At 41.9% G+C, this 20,231-nt stretch overlaps 1 protein-coding gene across 2 annotated transcripts; it reads right to left on the reverse strand.

The window, feature by feature from the left end:
* Positions 1 to 2,780: 2,780 nt before the first annotated feature.
* LAMP2 (lysosomal associated membrane protein 2) lies at positions 2,781 to 16,654 on the reverse strand. Of its 2 annotated transcripts, none has more exons than XM_059824369.1 (9): positions 16,585 to 16,654; positions 15,345 to 15,463; positions 14,614 to 14,827; positions 13,812 to 13,973; positions 12,825 to 13,042; positions 12,169 to 12,288; positions 11,821 to 11,899; positions 10,842 to 11,009; positions 2,781 to 3,147 (listed from the first exon to the last, which is right to left on the reverse strand). In XM_059824369.1, exons 1-9 carry the CDS (start codon positions 16,628 to 16,630, stop codon positions 3,005 to 3,007), a joined length of 1,269 nt encoding a protein of 422 aa, XP_059680352.1. In that variant the 5' UTR covers positions 16,631 to 16,654; the 3' UTR covers positions 2,781 to 3,004. The 2 variants fall into 2 exon arrangements, with proteins under 2 accessions (XP_059680352.1, XP_059680353.1); XM_059824370.1 differs by lacking the exon at positions 2,781 to 3,147 and adding an exon at positions 7,114 to 9,555.
* Between the last annotated feature and the right edge of the window lie 3,577 nt (positions 16,655 to 20,231).

Here is a 20,231-nt window from a genome sequence, read left to right on the forward strand (position 1 = left end):
AGGGCCAGAGAGTTCAGAAGCCCAGTACAGTAAGACTCACTATATGCTAAGTATCACAACCAACGATCAGGCAAAAGCTATTTATTAAGGACTGCTAAAAACTTGAACCAGAGGTAGTTCAGGAACTAATTTTGCTCAGATGTGGTTATTCACATGACATTGGTAGAGCTCAGGCAACACAATCATTCTGCCTGCACAACTCCTCTAAAAGGGCATGTTCTGATCAACAGAAAGCGGCTTCTGCCAAGGAAGGTGCTGCCACTGTAGCAGCTATTCCTTTGGCATCAGAAATAAGTTAAACCCACAAACGTTTCCCCACCTGCCAATCGCTTTAGCTTAAAAACATTTGTATTTCTGGGGGATCCTGAAAGGAAACCAAATCCTTCATGCTTCAGGTCATGAAATTAACAGCTCTCCAGCTAGCAACAGGACAAAACTTCATTTATATCTATTCCCTACCTGCCTATTGGAAGGATTCATGAAGCAGGTGGTCTTTTAGCAGACGCTGGACCCGTGCTTTGATCCAACCAACAAAGAAAGCTCAACTAATTGGGATGTAAATGCACGAACAGCTTAGAAGCAAAAGCTTCTGTTTCCCCGTCAGCATCCAGATCCAGGCACGTTGACAATCCCGTTGGAAAAGCTCTCAGAAATTGCACGTGTCTACTTATGCTAAAACAAAGCATTATAAACACCGTAGTTAACTTTATTTTTCATACACATACTCTGTTTGCAGCATATTTGTACAGTCAGTTCAAGATTTGGAGAACTGTATACACCACTCTTCATGCTACAACCACCTGAAAGTGCTGGCTCCATTTTTTGACTTCTGTTGAAGCCCAAAATAATACTTTATATGTATATATAAAATATATACATATGCATCTAGGAAATTGCCACATTTTACTAAAATAACCTTTGATCTGCAATCTGAGCATGAACCCATAGATGGAATCCATCTGCTGGCAGCAGAGAAGCAACACGCTCTGAGAAGCGGGCATTACTCAGAAATTGCCAGTCTCCGAATAATTCAGCATTTACCACTCTGTCAGGGAAATCAAGTATTGCGAGAGCAAAGGTACAACACAAAAGATCAAGACAACCAAAACCAAAGCACACAGTCCAACTCAGCAGCATTAAATTACACTGCTAGAAAAAGACAACTTGGTTCAAGAGCCCATTTGCAGTACAAAAATCAGTTTTGTCAGATTCAGGTAAAGCCTATCTTTGGTCACAGTGAGGACAAGAATAATTGAATGTACAGGTATTTCTCAAACATCAAAACTCTTTAGAAATCTCCCTTCCCTGAATATCTAGCTATTGTGAGTTACTTAAACATCAGCGTTGACTGTCTCCTTTGTGCGTGCGAATTACTGAAGGTGCGTTCCCTACAACATAGACTCAGGCTCAATGCACAAAGAGATTAAATATTAAAGTAGGTTCAGTAAACACTTGCTGCAGAGGACAGAAACTTTGTGTGCCATCAGTAGCTCTCTGCAGTCCTGGCAGCTCTTGAGCTGTCCCACAGCTGGAAATCAGTGTTCAGTAGCTGCAAAAGGCTTTTACCAAGACGGACCAAAGAGGCTGAAAGAGCAAGAGGCTTCTTTCATCCTATCAACATGAACCTGATGGGACTGAAGCAGAACACAACCACAAACGACTCGCTTCTATTTTGGTAGTTTCGATAGGGAACGTAGAATTGCAAAAGGTATGGCATTAATAACAAAGAGAGCATCTTCAAACAAGTCAGATGCTCTCATTCCTTTGGAAGTCACTTTCTTTGCTCTCTCTCTATATATATATTAGTTTCTGCTTTATGATGAGCATTCTTCATACTATAAATTCTGTGCTTTTACACTATTCAACTGCTGTTTGAGAGAGCAATAATTAGGTTAAAAGCAGATTAATCCTATCAAAACAGACTTCTTATATCTTCACTTGCATTCCAAGATCACAGCTTTTCCGTGATCCCGTTAACCCATGAAAGCTGTCCAAAGCAACTGCAGGAATCTCTGAACAATCTGTGTTCTTAGTCAGCCTTTGAGAGCTCTCAGAACACTCTCGAGCCTCACACGGACCAGTGCCGAAACACTGTGTAGTTTCTCTGATGTGCACAGAATCAGAGCCGAGACAAACTGCAGCCAGTGGAATTCCAGCCTCCCACCCTCATTTGACAATTGAGCTTAGAACAGAAGGGAAAACAGTCAAACTAGCACAGGACACATTTCCTTTAGCAGACTGTTGGCTTTTCTGAGTAGTGAAAGGTCTCCAGGACTGAGCCTTATTTTAGTGAACTAAGACATTAAAGACATCATGCTAGTGCAAAGCTATTTAACATACATTAGCAGTCAACTTCTCCATACTGATGTTAAACAAATTAATTTACTAGAAGAATCAGATGTTCTTCTTGTATTACGTTAGTTTATTAGTGAGATCAGGTACTACCTTTACATTCAGAAGGAATAGGAAATTCAGACTGATTCACAAGACCAAGCTGCTAATGAAAAAAGACAACAGCCGTATGCCAAGTTCCCAACAGAAGTCTGTGAAGAACTTGGTATTCATTTTCCCATAGCATGTACAGTCCCTTTCGACATAGCAGTCACACCTTTAATTACGGTTTTAGCTTTAGCATTATCTGAGATAAGCTGTATGCAACTAGAAATTTCCTTGTATAAAAAGATTAAACAACAGAAATAAAGTTTCATAGATGTGTTCTTTACTCAAAATAATCACGCTTCTCACATGGACACACATCAACCCTACTCAGTGCGATCTATGGTCCTCAGAACACTTACTTTCTCCAGAAATCATACAGTAGCTTCAAGGAATTCTGCAACTCATTTTCAGACTCATGGCACATTATTCTGTTGTGGTTTTAAAATTTTTTTAAAATAAAGAAACTAGGAATTAATTAATTTTTCTTCTTTTTAAAGGGGCAGATCAGAGAGTCTGGGAAAAGGAGAAGAGCAGGGAAGGTAGCAACAGAGACAGAATTAAGAGATTATACAGACTGATAGCCAGTACGACTTTTTCTTCTTCCAATGATGTAAGATATAAAGACAAGAATGATAAGGAAGCCAAGTGCCATGCCCACTGCGATGGGAATAAGAAAGTTCAGGTCAGAATCAGCAAAGCATTCTTCGGCTGCAGAAAGAAGAAAAACAAAAAAAGCAAGGGAGAATGAATTAGTAAAGGAAATCAAGCATTAGACAACAAAGAAAGCGAGGAGCAAAAAGACATTTTTGAGAACTTACACTACATTAGATACAATAATACATCTAAAGTAAAATCAGCATTGAGGAAATAATTGATAGAAAGATTGATTTCTTTAAACATATATACTACATACATCATTTGTATTGGTAGTATACTTCTTCCGATTTGTACGTTTAATTTCATCTTCCTCTAGCAAGCAGTCCACTCAGATAGATTAGAAACGTGAGGACAAAACAGCAGTCTGAGCATGCGTTAGCTGACCACACCTCAGAGTTAACAGCAATATAGCGACACAAAAAGACGAGACTGGAATATTACTGCCTTGCCCAAGTGACTTCCCAAACCCTCAAGTCACCAGCATTTCCCTCGGTTCTTGACATGAAGAGAAATAACAGCCAGCCAAGCAAGTAACAAAGTCAAAACTTACTGAAAACCCTAAGACAGACAAGATACATATGCTGAAAGCACTGAATGGAAAACGCTGAAAGACTCTCTTTGGGTGGGCAACTTTATTTATTTTCAATCCAAATACACAAAAAGGGTTATCAGTTTCAGCTGAAAACTATGCAGACCTTACAGAAATCAACATAGGAGAAAAAAAAAAAAGACAGCTGTAATGCTACAATGTTTTTTTAATACACAAGTTGTAAAATACGTGAGGAACTCCTTGCTGGTACAAACATTCATGCAAAGATTAGCAAGTAACACTGGGAACTGATTTCAAACTCAATGATACACCTTTGCCATGGAGGCCGAGCTTGGCACTCCTCCCGTCTGTAAAGAGAGCTGAGCTCCACCTGCGCGGTGCCAAGACGAGATGTTTAGTATGATATGATAGTGTCCGTGTACTGCTTCAGCACTGTAAGGGTGCTTGACTTACATGCTTTTAATAAAGCAGAGCTCCTTATAAAACTTTTTTGAGTTTATATTAAAGCAGAGTAAGCATCATGCACACATTCAATGCTTTATCAAAAGTTAGCTATTGTTGTAAGTGAATAGTTAAACCATATGAGCCTCTAACTGCATCAGCCTTAGTTATGGGAAATTTAATGTCTTGATTTAGCTCACCACAACCCAGTACACACTTGCCACTACGCCTTCACAAAAAGCTACACAAAGCCTTCGGCTAAGAGGAAAGAAAACAACACATGGAGGTTCAGCACCTGAAAATACTGAACTCGGACAATCTGAAGGCACCTACTGCCATGTAGAGCAACACTTGGAAGGGAAAAAAGAGGAAGTATGTACCTTATACAGTGAGCCATTTCAAAATACTCTGACTACTGAGAAAGTATTTAAGCATCTTAAAAAGAGAACTGGATTTGATGTTTAGTCATCTTTGTTCACTGAAGACCCAAGTACACAATTTAACTACTACATGCTGGATAATGGGTCATTAATACTAAACATGAAAGAATTTGGTAAGGATGAAAGGTACCCAGCAGGCAGCAACACAAATTCCCTTTCTCTCTTCTTTAAAGGAAGGAGATTGCTGCAATACGCATCACACCATGGCACTGTTACAAGGAATTCCCAGGATAAAAAGGATTTAAAGTTTCATACCAGGAACATTGCATCCTTTACCTCCCTCCAGTTTGCCACTGTTGTTGTCACTCATCTATCTGTGTATTGTTACTGTACAATGGTTAGAAGCTTCAGAGAAGTGTCTTCAAATGCAGAACCTGGTAACTGTACACCACGACAAGCAGACTCTGCATACAGGCCAGGAGGAAGAGCTTTTTCGACATATTTGGTTGAATGTGACTCCATTCAAAATAACCAGAAATTTTGGCTAACATTTTTTAGCCCCAGTATAAAAGCTATCTTCCCTTTTAATTCCAATCATGAGATGCTACTGATAGCCCCAAATTGTGGGCTTTTTATTGGTATATGCTATACAATAGAGAACACTGTGGTAAATTTAAATATTTAAGGAAAAAAAAAAAGCATTCATTGGCTGGAAAAGCTGCTTTTGAGGACTACTAGCATGGCATTTTTAAGCTAAAAGATCAGAAATCCTGGTATCTTAGAGCACCATTTTAATATTTAATAAAATGTATATAAGGCACAGCCAATAGTAATCAAAACAAATCGCAGCCTATGAGAGATTATACACATTAATATTCAACATCCACAAGCACACAGAAATTAAATGCTGTTTCCACAGACCAGAACAAAACTATTTTTATTCACATAATGCCACTGAATGTCTTTAATATTCTGAAATTAAAAGTGTAGTATTTTGGAAGAACTGAAATTAATTCATCAATTGATTATGAACTAGAACATATTCTAACAAAGTTGTTAGATTCAAACATAAACCATGACAATACATTCCGTGTCATTTCTTAACCGGGTTTGTTTTTAACAAACCCTTTGCCTGCCTCTGCAAGCAAGCTGTCTTTTGAGTTCAGATTTTTTTTTTTTTTAAATAATGGTAAACTTTCTCATTTTAAAACTACTTGTATCCAGAATTAAAGTGTTTCTTGTAACCAACCAAGTAAGCCCGTAAGTACTAGGACAACTAATCCTCCCAAAGTTGCTCCTAGTGCTATGGACACAATGAAGTTGTCCACCTCTGGGCTGCAGTTTTCAGCTAAATAGAAAAAGAGCAAGTCTGAAAAAAAATGTATTTAAATAGAGGTATTTAACACTATAATCTCCCTCTAAATATTTCTAACAGTTATGCCTTTCCCCAACAGGACATCAGTCATCCACAAAACCCTGACCTCCTCCCCCTCCCGAAATACAATAGCAATAGCTCCCCTTCCCAAACATCACAACTAACAGACTCATAATTCCATTATATTCTTCTTTGAAAAGCGTGTATCTGCATATTACTGTAAATTTGTCATTATTGTACACCAAATTCCAGCCTTTAAGTGTCTAGATATTCACTGCAAGTTTCCAGGAGAGACAATACAGCAGATAGAATTACAGTAAAAATAATGTTTTGACAGAAAAAAAAGGAGTCTTTACACTTCTTACAGGACAGCAGTAACTCCTGCTTGTTCCAAGTTTTGTCACAGACTCTTTTGCACTGACTTGTACTGGTAAGTTGGTGGAAAGTTGACGCCTGCAGTCCAGGGTAGTTTAAAAACCACTTTGACTGATTTACATCCTTAGGAATGCCACTTGTTAAGCTCTTTAACAAGAGCCTATTAAAATATTTGTTTTTCTTCACATTAAAAAAAGCTTCAGCTGACTTCAGCTTACACTTCAGGAAGGTGCTAACATTATTTTGACTTTGTGCAGTGGATAAGAAGGTGGCTTTAACATGACTCTATCAGCAGTGAATGCTAGGATCAAGAAGAAAGGGTATAGGATTAGACTGTACTTTCTCCTCTTGTCATATGACCGCAGAGTTCACAAGATAGGCCAGAAAGAGGTATGGTAAAGGGAAGAACTAGTGTCTCTCTTGATGCAGAAAATTATCTAGTAGTACTGTTACCAGAAGAACTGCCAGCACAGATAGGATCGACACCGCCTCTACCTTAAGACGATGAAGCTACTAACCAATTCCCAGAAGGCTCCCATATGCTTTCCCACTTATGCTGAATGCAGAATTTATTTTCCAGGATGACTGCAAGAAAAAACTAAACTGTTCACAGCTGTACGTCACTTTAAGATGGCTAGCAAAATCAATCATAAAAGCATCTTGTCTGGATGGACCTATCATTGACAAACAAGTTTACAAGCAAATTTCTAATAATGAACCAGATCTACAGTGTCCCAATTAGCTCCCTGCTAGTCCCAATTAGTTTCCTGCTAGTGGATTGTACCCAAGCACACTGCAGAATGTGCTGCAAAACAAAGCATTGAGACACAGACAACAGAGGACTCTTCGAGGAGTACCTTCACCAGCTACGTAACAGAATCTCAGATATGGACTGATTGCAGTTGACCTTACTCAGTTAGTTTATTTTCTTTAAAAAAAGACAGTAAAAGATGCCTGTTTCCCAATCAGTTAAAAAATGTGAACAAGTTTCCTTAAGAAATAGAACAATCTTTATTATTTAGAGCACATGTTGAACAGGTTGACAGTTCCCTATGGAGCAATACATACAGGAAAAAACTAGTGGTTTTGTAACAACAGGCAGTCAGGTGAAACTTAAGATGTTTTTTGAACCAGTTATCTGCACATCAGTCTAGGAGTACTTTAATCTCTGAGCCAATATACTTGCAAATGAAGATGAAGTTGCAGGTTTTTGCAAAGATACTTCTAGTATGGTTGGATTTTGGGAGCAGTTTGCACTAATCTTCTATATTGTCACTTGGAAACCGTGCACAGTTCAAAAATTTGCATTGTCAGATGAATACAGTGTGGTAACTACTCCTTAACAGAAATGCACGTATAACTGGTGCCACCGAACATCAGTCACAAAATTGCTAAAAATCTCTATGAACTTCTTCATTTGAGGATATATTAATATGACAGTCATTAGATCCACTTTTTTTTTTTAATTAAAAAGGAAAGTCTTGAAGCCTGTTTCTGGATTAAACTTATAGTAGTTCCTCACTTTCATTAAAATGAGTTTCAGTAACTGATGCAAAAGTTAAGCTGTAGAGTATAAGCTATAGTAAGCATTATCCACCCATACTTGCTTCCTTGGCTAGTGTCAAGAGTAAACCGATTTTACAAAAAAAAAATTACTGAAAGAAGTGTATTTTATGATTTGTATACAAACATGCCACAGACATCTCTACAATCCTAGAAAACACTAATAAAACACTAAACCAGCTTTGAGGCTAAACTCATTCTAAAGGGGGAGACAATGTTATGTTCATTAAATAACTAGTTTAGGCAGCTCATGTTATGACATATGCAAAAAAGCCACGCTTATCTAAAAGTCTAGAAGACTTTTTTTTTTTTTCCCATGCAGTAAAAACTATGTATTACAGCACAAGGAGGCCAGAGAAAAGTTGTGTACAAGGGTTAGTCTCTACAGAGCTGCAGTTTAAGAACAGTCCAGTTGCACTGCATTTTTTTAAGCTAGTTATCCTTTCCATACAGCAAGGAAAAACAGGTGTTGTGGGTCCATCTCAGACTTGTTTGGCTTTTGCATTCTTAACATTAATAAATGGTACACAGCAAACAATCAAACACAAAGTACATTAAACATATAGAATGCCAATGGCGGGCAGTTATAATGCAAATTTTGATTGGCAGAGAACCGTTCAAGATGAAGATTTAAAGACAGCTCAAGCTGCAACAACAGATACTGGCGCATTAAATGAAAGCATCTTTAAACAATGGTCATTCAAAGCAACAAGACAGACCAGTTCTGTGCAGAGTATGATATAAAGTTAAGTGCACTTTAAAGTTCTGGAATATTTAGAAAGGTTATTCCCTTTAAACTGATGCCAGCAAAAAAGCTTGCGTTAATTTAGCAGAACTCTGCCTCAGTTGAGTATTAGATGATTGCCAAGGTATAATAAGTGATGAAGAATTCAGTGCCTAACAGTATTATTTTTTTTTTTGAAAGCATTTGGAAACGGCACTGAAGTCTTCCTGTATCTCCACCATTTGGCAAGTATAGGTTACCCATTTTGTTTGTACACCCAAGGTATAGGAATGATTCCTGAAACTACACCAAGGCAGGAGTAAACTACTCAAATTCTGTCAAAACTAAGTAAGTTACTGCTGCCACTTCAAAAGATCACTTAATCACCAGCCTAAAGTTCAATTCTATGAAAAACAAAGTTGTTACTGGGCATTGTACAATCCTTGTTAAATACTACAGGAGTCAGCATAGTGACTAACGCTGCCAGCTTAACCCACAATTATGACAACAACTAAGGAACGCAGAGGAGAGAAGCAAGTACAAATTCTATGCTTTTCTGGGAGTTGCCCAATGCACATCAGTTTAGAATGTGTTTGTGTTTCAGGCTACAATTTGTAAAAGGCAGAAACAAGTCCTAAACGCTTTAGGGTTTTTGCAAGATAAAATCCTTAGCCTAGCAATTCATCCAGTATTTGACATCTTCAAAACAGCTATGAAACCCACGTCGTCTTCTTAGAGCAGGAAAACTAAAAACGTAGTTCTGCTTCATCTGAGATGAACACTCTCTCTTTGTTTCTCAATTCCTATTAGCTGTGGCTAGTAATTAATCATAAGTTTTGGGTCTTTTTTGGACTTCAGAACTTGCACTTGCTTTGTTTAGAGTGAAATCAGAACAGGAATCGCATTTAGATTCACAAAGTTTGATATCCAGCATAGCTTTTTCTTCTGCCAATTATGTAAGCAACCACTATAATGGCAATCAAGCCAGCAAGTGCAGCACCAACTACAACTGGGATTAGAATGCTGTCATCATCCAGCGAACACTCCTGGGCTGTAGATGAGAAAAAGGTTGCAACAAGGAATAAATAAAGACAGAATACTTGCCAAGCGTGGTATAAAAATCTGTTTTCCTTAATATGAAGGTGTTCAAAAATCAAGTATTACTACATCTTTAAACTAAGAGAGAAAACTGCAGAGGTCTCATGGGTACATCTAGCATATAGTAAGCATTATAATCACTTGGAACATTTGATAAGCTATAGTAAGCTAACAGAAGTGCTCCCGGTGTACAAGTTTTCATGTGCACAAGATCTGTACTAAACAAGGGAGTAGCCATTCTTTTACTTCTAAGACAGAACCAGGCTTATCTATTTCATGCTTAAGGCAAGTCTGATGCTTTTAATCATTAAGAATAAAGTGGCCTAGATTTGGTACCAAGAACCTATCCAGAATAGATACATGATACAGAGACAAAATAATTATAATTAGAAGAAGAAAGAAGCTAGCTGCAACTTGAACTACAGAGTTAAATGGGACCCTAACTCTTTAGAATGCATTATGATAAATACTGTTTACCCTGCATGTATTTGGGGAGTTAAATTACGTCTGCCTAAAAAAAGAAGTTCAAAAATCTGCATCCAATCTATTTGTCCACAGATTAGTCTAGTCTTATTAGACTGTGCTGCAAGTATTATCATTAGTGCAACCTGGTTTTTCTACTTAAAGATTAAGAAAGAGGTCATTTAAGCTATTCCAGCTTTCCCCAGACAAAACTGGGATAATGCAGCAAACAAACATTTTGAAATCTTTCTTTAGTTCTGGATATTCAAGACTGCTCCTGAAAGAAGCTCTGTCAGTTCCTTTCCCCCTGCCAACACTCCTATCTCTTAGGCTGACAGGTAAAAAGAAACAAAACACCTAATGCCATTACCAAAGTCCACTTCTGCTGAAGTTTTCTCATATATTCAAGCTACAAAAAGCTGTATGTCAAGATGATGTCAGATAACTTCTAACCTATTCTGCAAAGCAATGCTTAAGTCCCACTTCAGTGTCTCTAGCTCCTTCAAGTTTTATGCAGGAGAACCAACATACCTAGCAGACATTTTTAAAGTGAGAACAAAGCTTTCCTTGAGCTTGAATGTCAGTCTCAGAACTTCTCTTCATTCTATGTGGGTTTTCAAAAAAAAAAAAAAAAACAAAACAAAAAACCACCAACACCAAAACACACCAATGGAACAACAGCTTCAAAAATAAAGTGCTTGTGCCCAACGCTGGTGCTTTTTAGCAAGCAAGTATTTTGCAAGCATTGCAAGAATTAACAAAAAAAAGAACTCTTACCTGTAGAGAACGTATTTGCCTCCACAAGGAATGGCTGAATCCATAGATTAAAAGTATGTATTTGAAGATCTTCATTAATCTCAAGAGTTTGCTCTTTTCGGCACATATAAGAGCTACCAAGGAAAGTATCCCACTTGCTGAAATTGTTGTTATCTGCACTTGAAATGACTAAACAAAGCAGGGAAAAAAAGGAAATTTGCATGCTTTAAATGCAAGAGAGTTGCTGATACAATCATTAAGACTAAGGAGCTGAATCTACAGGGGCCAACTTTTCAACACTGACTACTCCGAAAAACAAGGTAGTCTGAAGTGTGATTGATCTGCTTAACCAGAAGAAGTCAGGCACTGAAGTTATTATAGTACTTAGCAGTAACCTATCCTCCACATAGACACGACATTAGGCTTTCCTTGTACCTCCACTCATCCCAACATTGCAGAGCTGGGAGCATTTTAGCTTTAGTGCCCTTTTAACTGCAGTAGCCATGACAAGCAACTTGAAAAAAACTCCATACTTTTGATTTGGAAAAAAGTATGCTTTAGTTTTTGAAGGACTGGTCTCTTTTCCCAGTGAGAGTTAAGTAGAAGTGGCTGGAAGATACAGCAGCATCTTCAATCAAAGAAGACAACGCTGGTGTAGGAAAAACAAAAAGCTTCAGAGTTGGTACAACTGTATTTCACACCTCAAAAAATTATGCTACTGAAAACAGTTATGAAGAAGCCCTCTTAATTTATATATATTTATGACAAAGTAAGAGACCCTATTAGCAGAAGTTTCAGGAAAAGAGAATTATCCCACACTGCTGTTTAAAGTAACTCTTATAGCCATTTCTGCTTATTACTTTTGTTCCTACCAACTTAAAACGTAAGTAGGAAGTAACAGTAAGCATGAACAGCTTTGGGAAAAAAGTCAGAAGTATTTATCAAATACAGACATTGAATAAAAGCTTACACTTTCTTTAAGGCAGATACTATTTCTTACCAGAACCATTCAGACGGTTGAGCAGTGTAACATTCACCTCTCTCAGATAAAACTTCTGTACACTTGCACTTGCATTTTTCTGTTTAAGAAGCAAGAACCAACTGTCAGTGCGCAATTCTGCATTTTTAAGAGACATGCTTTACCAAGGCTAACGCCTTTACCCCAGTCTCACATTTACTACAGCTTTAACCCAATTCTCCATTTGTCTTGAGGCAGTCAGCTAGCCAGTTCCACTTCCTATATGGGAACAGCCTACCACCAGCAAGCGACAGAAGGATTTTACTATGAGTAATCATCATGGAACACTGTTAAAGTGGAAATCAGTTTAAAATAAAAGAAGTTACTTACAACAACAAATGTGAAAGCAATCAATGTGCTATTTCCATCATTCAGTTTCAGAGTAGCTGTTGTGTTACCACATGCACCATCTGCACTAGTTGTCTTTGGATTGACGTTGATCAGAAGAGGCTGAAATGCAGATACACCACGTCAAAAGACATTCAACTGCCATGAGGAATACATTGTTTCAGTCAGCAGCAGCCTTAGGCTAGAAGAGCTCGTCATGAAGATGACAGCAGGAAGACTAAGCCTGGCTACTATAGAACAAAGGCTACTTGAGTTAAGTTTACATGCTGGTCATACTGATGCAAACAAGTTGCCCAGTGAATCCTGATTTTGTTGACCCAATACAACAGGTTAGCTTTGGCTCCCTCTGTGGGGAAAGACAGTATCTGCAGGGACCAACAGCCTTAAAAGCTAAGAAAGTTCCAGGCTTTTAACGATGTTAGAGGTACTCCCGGTAATGAGTTACGTTGAATCCATGTAAGGTTTTGAAGCTAGATATTATGCCACAAAACTATTCTGATGTCAGAGAGATGCAAATGTACAATACTTAGAAGCAGTTCTGGACAGCCAGCAGTGTACAAAGCAAATACCCTGCACTCACATTTCACACCAAATAACTACAGCAACTTTTCTACTCTTCTAAAATAGAAGAGAAGCACCTTGTCTTGGGAAACATTCAGCTGCAGCCCCACAGTAGCCAGAAGACAAGTTTTATTTCCACTTTTAAGAGAATAGTTTCCTGTGTCTGGATTCTCCACAGGTTTGGGAGCAGTGGTTGGAGCAGGTGATAAAGTGGTGGTAGGTGCAGTAGTTACATTGGCAATAGTAGGCGGAACAGTAGGTGCAGAAGTAGGTGTATCAGCACGACATCTAGACTCTGAAAAGAAATTTTAACCACCATTTCAGTGCTGAAATTTTATTAAAGTCTTACGACTCAGATATCAATTTCTCTGCTGAAATCTAGGCTCATTGGGAGTCTGCTAATCACCAAGCCAGAAGTCTCAAACTTGGCACCACGGCATAGTAGTCCAAACAATTTACAGCTACCATTTATTCTCAGAAACTCTGTACTGCCCAGAGTTTTAAATCCATGTAGCATATGCAGTATTACTTACCCCTGACACACGGAAGTGAAACACACAAAGATAGCTAAGGTTATAAAAGTGGTATGTATTTGCTGTAGACAAAGTAAGCAACCCTATTAAGCTATACGTAGCAGCATGATGGGCTCATCTCCTCTGAGTAGTTAAGCTATGAGATGAGACAACAGGCTCTGGACTATTTAAACGAAAAAGCAGAGGCTACCACTGAAAATGGAAGGCAGCCAGTTAAAAACCTTGAAGCTCAAATGATCTAGTCAGCAGCAGTAGTTCTGAAGTGCTACCACTGATACACCAATTACTGGAATACACACTTTATTAGACTACCACCTTGGCATGGGAACAATCTACATTACTATATACTACTAAGTCTGTTCTACTAATCTATTTTTCCAGGAACAAAAAAAAAAGATGTACTAAAGAATATTTACATGAATATTATTCAACACAGCACATCATAGAACTGGTGAATTTTTTATTATGGGACTTTGCTCCCTGCACTAAGGTGCAACACAAAAAAGCTCATTCACAAATTGAAATGCTCACCTTTTTTACTGATTGTGCCATTCTGAACAAAAGCCTGCACAGTAACATTCCAGAAAATCTGTGTTACGTTTTCTGCTTCAAAAAAGTCAGTATTATGACACACAAAGATGTTATTCAGTTGAACTGGACGCATAGTATCCTTTACAACAACAGTAACTGGTCCTACAAATAAGCACAAATATTTTAGTGCCTTATGAACTACAGGAACGTTTATAGGTAGTGTTGTGTTTTATGTAATTCCATAAGACAAAGAGTAAATCAATTAAGTTTAACAATCCTAAGCTGTCTTGAATGTTTTACCTATGCATCCTGACCCGAAGTGCTAAGTAATACAGAGAAGTAACCAAGCTTCCGGAACTAGACAAGCCATTAGAAAGGTGAACTGTTCTACTTAAGTTTTTATTTAAGGAAAAAAATTCCTATTATTAGTAGGTATTAGTACACGGAAAACCTAACACTGTATTGCTTTGCTAGGTGGAAGGTCAAGTAGTGCACACTAAAATGAATCTTCCAAATGCCTGCTGTCTACCAGCAGCACCTCACTGATCAAAGCCGTTCAAACAGCCAACCTTCCCCTTCCGTCCCACTTAAAGGAATCATACATTCAGCAAAGCTAACTACTCTGTGTTCTTATCCAGTAGGCAGGTATGATGAACAATAGTTAGGCAGTATACGGCACAGAAATCATTAGATACATTATTAGTCCTTCTAACTTTGAAAAAGCCAACCAAGGTCAGGTACGTGAGATCTGACAGTTGTGGCTGACATTGTTTTCTAAGTAGGATTCTGCACTGAACATTACCTTTTCTTTTGGCGTCAGGAAATACAGCAGTATCATTGGTGTTGTAGGTAAATGTGATGAAGTCCCCCTGGTAAGTTTCGTTGGTTTTTGTGAAGTTAATGCTCCAAGAGTGACCTTCTCCAAACTGTACTGCCAGAAGTGCAGCTTCTGTGTCATTGCCACAGACGCTTCCATTGTGTGTCACACTGGATGACAAGTTCAAGGTTGCGTTTTTCTAGAAGAAAAAGGTAATTTTAAATGTTTTCCCAGATAGCAGTTCTTCCCCATGACAACGTTATAAACCTGCTGGAGTTAGATGGAACCTCGCACAAGATTAGCGAGATTATTTTAGGTTATTCGACAAAACTATGAAAAAGGCTCCCTGACATCTGGACTTAGAAAGGAGCCATTATCAGATTCAAGTACAAAAGTAAAAAATCTAACTTGGCTGTAAATCTTCACCATGCTGAGCTGCAATTTACATTGACTCTTTGGGCTAAGAACATTACTACACTGATACACAAGAACCACCAAGTTTGACAAGTATGCCATTTAAGTAAGTGCAATAGGGAACTTCCAGTTATTTGTAATATTGAGAATTTATGCTTTGTTTTAAAATGAATGTTTAGGAATACTCTTAACAACTTAGTTAAAAAAAGTAAAAAACCAAACACCCTAGGTAAAAGAGTGTACTTAAACGTTTACCCAGGACAAAACACAGTTCTCAACAAAAGTTACCTCCAAATACTTACATAATCACTACTGTTTGTTTCATATTTTATCAAGAATCTCATCATCCATTTTGCATACAGACACGTAGCATTAGAGGCATCCTTTACATCTACTTCCACTGCATAGGACTGGAAAAAACCTGTAAGATATTATTACCTATTAAGACATTGCTTTTATTCCATTTTCTAGAATCACTTAAGCAGACAGCTCATTACAAAGTAGTAAATTATTTCAGGACTGGATTCAATTTGCCAGACACTGGAAGAGCAGCTAGATTTCTAAAAAGTATTAAAACCAGGAAACACACCATGAAGTTATCAAAGCTAGATAAAAATTGAGAGAATGTTTTATACTCTATTTACCTGACAAAGACTAATAATCTAAATAAGCATTAGCTTTCTGGTGACAAACTGAGTAAACTGAAGTGCACGAACACAGCCCTTGAACAATGTGCTGCTTGTAGACCAGGGTCTTCCTATTACCTCATCTGTTTCATCAGTGGTATGACTCAAGTTGACCTCTAAGAGATGAAATCGGGGTGCCTTCATTGCGTTTCCACTATTTCTGGCTCAAAGGACATGGATGTTGAATTCCCTTTACATTTTCAGAGATCTTTTTACAGCTGTTGGATTTTTAACCCCGCCAGCCTCAACAGAGGCACTCCCCCCCGCCGGTTTGGATCTGCACCGCTGTGACCGTTGCCCCCACGGCTGGTGAGGAGGGCTGACAGGACACGCAGGTGCAGGCAGCCAACGGCCTGGAGCCGCCGCTCGGGTGGGCCAGCGGCAGGCAGGCTGCCCTGCGCGACAGGCCCTGGGGTGACAGAGGCGCGTTAGCCGCCCGGCTCGCCCCCCGGCCCGGGCAGGGCGCCGGCCCGGACCCCCGCTCCCCCTCGACGCCCTCCGCCGGCGGCACCAGCAACAGGGCCCCGCCAGGCCAGCGCGCCGCGCCTCGGCCCCCGCTCCCCTTCTGCGGGTGACAGCGCGGCGGGCAGGGAGCCCGGCGCCGCCTCCGCCCCGGGCCCGAGCGCGGGGCCGCCCGGAGGAAGCCGCCGCCGGGCCGAGGCGACCCCGGGCCCGCGAGGACCTCGGCAGCCCCCGGCACCCCCGCGCGCGCGCGCCCGACCGTTGCCCGACGCCGCGTCACGTGCGCGGCGGGGCGGGGGCGGCACGCGCCCACGGGGACACCTGTCGGCCCCCCCCCCCCCGCAGGCCCGGCGCCCCCCCGCACCCCCCCGGGGACGGCCGCCGCCCCGCTCACCGGAGGTGCCGAGCAGCAGCAGGAAGGAGAGGCAGCGGGACCCCATGCTCCCGGCGGCGGGCGCGGGGGCACGGGCAGGCAGCGAGGGGCGAGCGGGCGAGGCGAGCGGGCGCGATGCGAACCTCGCCATCGGTCATGTGAGGGGAGGGGCGGTGCCGCCCGCGCGCCGCCAATCGCCGCGCCGGGTCTCGATTCGATGGCTCGCGGACGGGAGGCTCGCCGCGCCGTGCCTCGGGCGGGCGGGCGGGCGGACGGGCTGCCCCCCCCCGCCTCCTCAGGAAGCCCGGCGGGGCCTGGAGGGGGGGCGGCACCGTGCGCCCGCCTCTGCCCTGCGCGGCCGCTGCGGGCCTCTGCGGCAGCATGTCACCGGCGGCTTGCTTCGGCCCGCGGCGGCCCTTGCCGTCTTCGCTGGGGCGGCCAGAGAGGAGGTTGAGAAGGCTGGTTGAGAAGGGCAAGCTGAGAGGAGTTTAATGCAGAGGCTTTCACTGCAAAAAGCAAAGAACTAAGACATTTTCCATGTTTACAATAAATAGGAAGGGGGAGAAATGGGCTAAATTGACCTAAATATTTAAGTCGGTGGTGCAGGAGAGCCGAGCAGGGGGCTAGGCAGGCCTGCCCGGGAAATGGCTCCGCTCTAGGGCCTGGGCAGCCTCAGGCGTCTGCCGGTGTCCCTCACGGCTGACATGACACAGCTGGGTGTCCCTCATGGCTGGGTGTCCCTCACAGCTGACATGCTGGGTGTCCCTCACGGCTGGGTGTCCCTCACAGCTGACACGCTGGGTGTCCCTCACGGCTGGGAGTCCCTCACAGCTGGGTGTCCCTCACGGCTGGGTGTCCCTCACGGCTGGGTGTCCCTCACGGCTGACACGCTGGGTGTCCCTCACAGCTGGGTGTCCCTCACGGCTGGGTGTCCCTCACGGCTGGGTGTCCCTCACGGCTGACACGCTGGGTGTCCCTCACGGCTGGGTGTCCCTCACAGCTGGGTGTCCCTCATGGCTGACATGGCTGGGTGTCCCTCACGGCTGGGTGTCCCTCACGGCTGGGTGTCCCTCACAGCTGACATGGCTGGGTGTCCCTCACGGCTGGGTGTCCCTCACAGCTGACATGGCTGGGTGTCCCTCACGGCTGGGTGTCCCTCACAGCTGACATGGCTGGGTGTCCCTCACGGCTGGGTGTCCCTCACAGCTGACATGGCTGGGTGTCCCTCACAGCTGGGTGTCCCTCATGGCTGACATGGCTGGGTGTCCCTCACGGCTGGGTGTCCCTCACAGCTGACATGGCTGGGTGTCCCTCACGGCTGACACGGCTGTCGTTGTCGTCCGTCCTCCCACATCACCCCGGGGCCGACCAGAGATGGACCCGGGGTCTCTGGGGGACTGTGCCTCCACCGTGACTGGGCAGAAACTTTCCCGGTAATGGCCTCTGTAAAGCGGGGAGGGGGCTGGCACCAGCGCCCAGAGCTGGGGCGCTTTGCTGTGTTTTTGCTGATGCTGAAATGTGAAACACGGGGCAGAAAGAAGGTGGGAGAAAGCAGCTGCCTGGTGCAAACGCAAGAGGAAAGAGCCAGTGGGGTGGAGGGGGTGAGAAGATAGGAGCAGACAGAAAACTTGGTGGATTTTAGATTGGAAAGAGGTATAAAATGTGATGGACATTGGATTGCAGCCTGGAGAGTATTGATTAGGGGGAAAAAAAAAAAAAGTCTGGCTCAGCAAAGAAAGGGGAGACGGGGAAGAAGAGATTGAGGCTGGGAGACAGCAAGGAAAACAGCAGGCAGATGCTCAGCTGCCTGAGGAGACACGAGCTCTAGACTCGGCAAGGAAAGGCCCTCCTGGAATAACATATTCCTGTTTCTGATGCTGTGGAAGAACTGCAAATAGTATTTTTAATAACCAGGCGCTAAGAGACATGCCCAGTCATGGGGGAAGAAAATGAAAGCTCTTGAAGAAGACAGTAAAACACATTGACCTGATAGAGTGAGACAGTGGGAGTGTAGACAGTGTTGGTAGGAAAGCAGTTAGGTAGTCTTGAGGAAGCTGAAATAATGCAATTTGTGAATAAATGTCAGTTAAATACTCTCAGTTGTATACTTGCAATACCGTACTTTTCCAAAGAGTATCACAAAACCACACCTGGCAAGTCAGGACCATCACTGAAACCTGTGCCTCATACAAATGAGGGTTCCACGCACAAATGCTTGCATGGTCAGATATGTTCACTGCTCCTTTGCATTTCTTTTTGTGCTTAATAAATGCATCTAGAACCAACTTATCATGCATATTACATACCTGCATGTGCATCTGTCTTAAGCATCGTTGCATGTGAATATCAAAATTCATGTAATTTAAAAATACTTAGAATAATTTTTTATTTAGCTTTTGGGCTTAATTTACTGAAAACTTATCTGAAGAAATAAACTTTATATTTAATAACTGAGCCAGCGCTTGCTGTAGGCTGTAGGGGAGTGTCCAGTAACAGCAGCAGGGATGAAACCACGAATTCTGAAAGCAGTAAGTCTTTCATCCTTCTCTGCTCCACCGCAAAGAATGGGGCATTTCAGAGGCTAGGGAGGGTCCTGCTGCTGGGGCTTTTGTATTTCCTCAGGCTTCACTGTTTTAGTGCAAAGTCCTGTTTTTAAAAAGCAGTCTCGCAGGGAATTAGGAGCAATTCCATTAAGAGGATTTGACTATTAGGAAAGAGACTTTGAATTAGGCTTTAATTAATTGGAGGAGGAGAAAATGATTGGTATGTTCCAGGCAGTTTGTGCGGTGGAATGTCACCTTTTGTATCAGCTGGAACATTTACTTCAGGACATGTAGCTTTTTGTATAAACATTGGTATGTTCAAACACCCCCTTGTTCTGAGTGAAGAATCGTGAATATTCTGATCTCTAGCTTGCACATAGGAAATAGACTGTAAAATGACTAGATGTTCTGCAGACATAAAAGGAAGACTGATTACTTTGTTTCCTTTATGTCAATTTAGTGAAGCTTGATGTGAAATCAAATGGTAGCTATAACAAGAAAATTGGTTTCTGTTTAATAACACAGAATAAAAGTAGCAGTTGGTGTGGGATTAAAAGAACAGTATGGTTTATATAATTTAGCATCATGAAAACATATTGTTTTGCACTAGAAATACTGTCATTAATATCAGATCACAGATTATTCTCTTCTCTATGTTTGCGCCTGGTTGCTTTGCCCTCCCTGTATCTCCATCCCTGCCATACAACTGTCTTCCATGGGCACTTTGTGGTATTACATCATTTTACTGTGATCTTAGTGGGTGCACTTTTTATTCAGAGGCTTACTTCTTGCTTGCTGTATCAGTCACGATAAATGAGAGGACAGTTCCTCCCTTGGAGCTATGGAGAAACAATGTATGGGCTAATCCTGCTTTCAGTTAAGTCAATGCCAAACAGGCTATAGGAGTAGCTTAACAGAAAGATGAAGTTCTATGAATTCAGAGACTGTGAACTGGTGGTTTATTTTCATCATCACAGAATATCACAGGAGAGACTGACATGCCTCTGGTGCGCGTACGTCAAGGCTGGCCTTAGTGACAACGCGGGAAGCGATGCCCAAAGGGTTTCTGCCCTTGCGTCGAGTCCTTGAGGAGGCCAAAGGATCAAATTCCACCTGTGGGGAGTT

Source organism: Gavia stellata, chromosome 14 (assembly GCF_030936135.1).
Source record: "Gavia stellata isolate bGavSte3 chromosome 14, bGavSte3.hap2, whole genome shotgun sequence".
In the NCBI taxonomy this organism is placed as follows: Eukaryota; Metazoa; Chordata; class Aves; order Gaviiformes; family Gaviidae; genus Gavia; species Gavia stellata.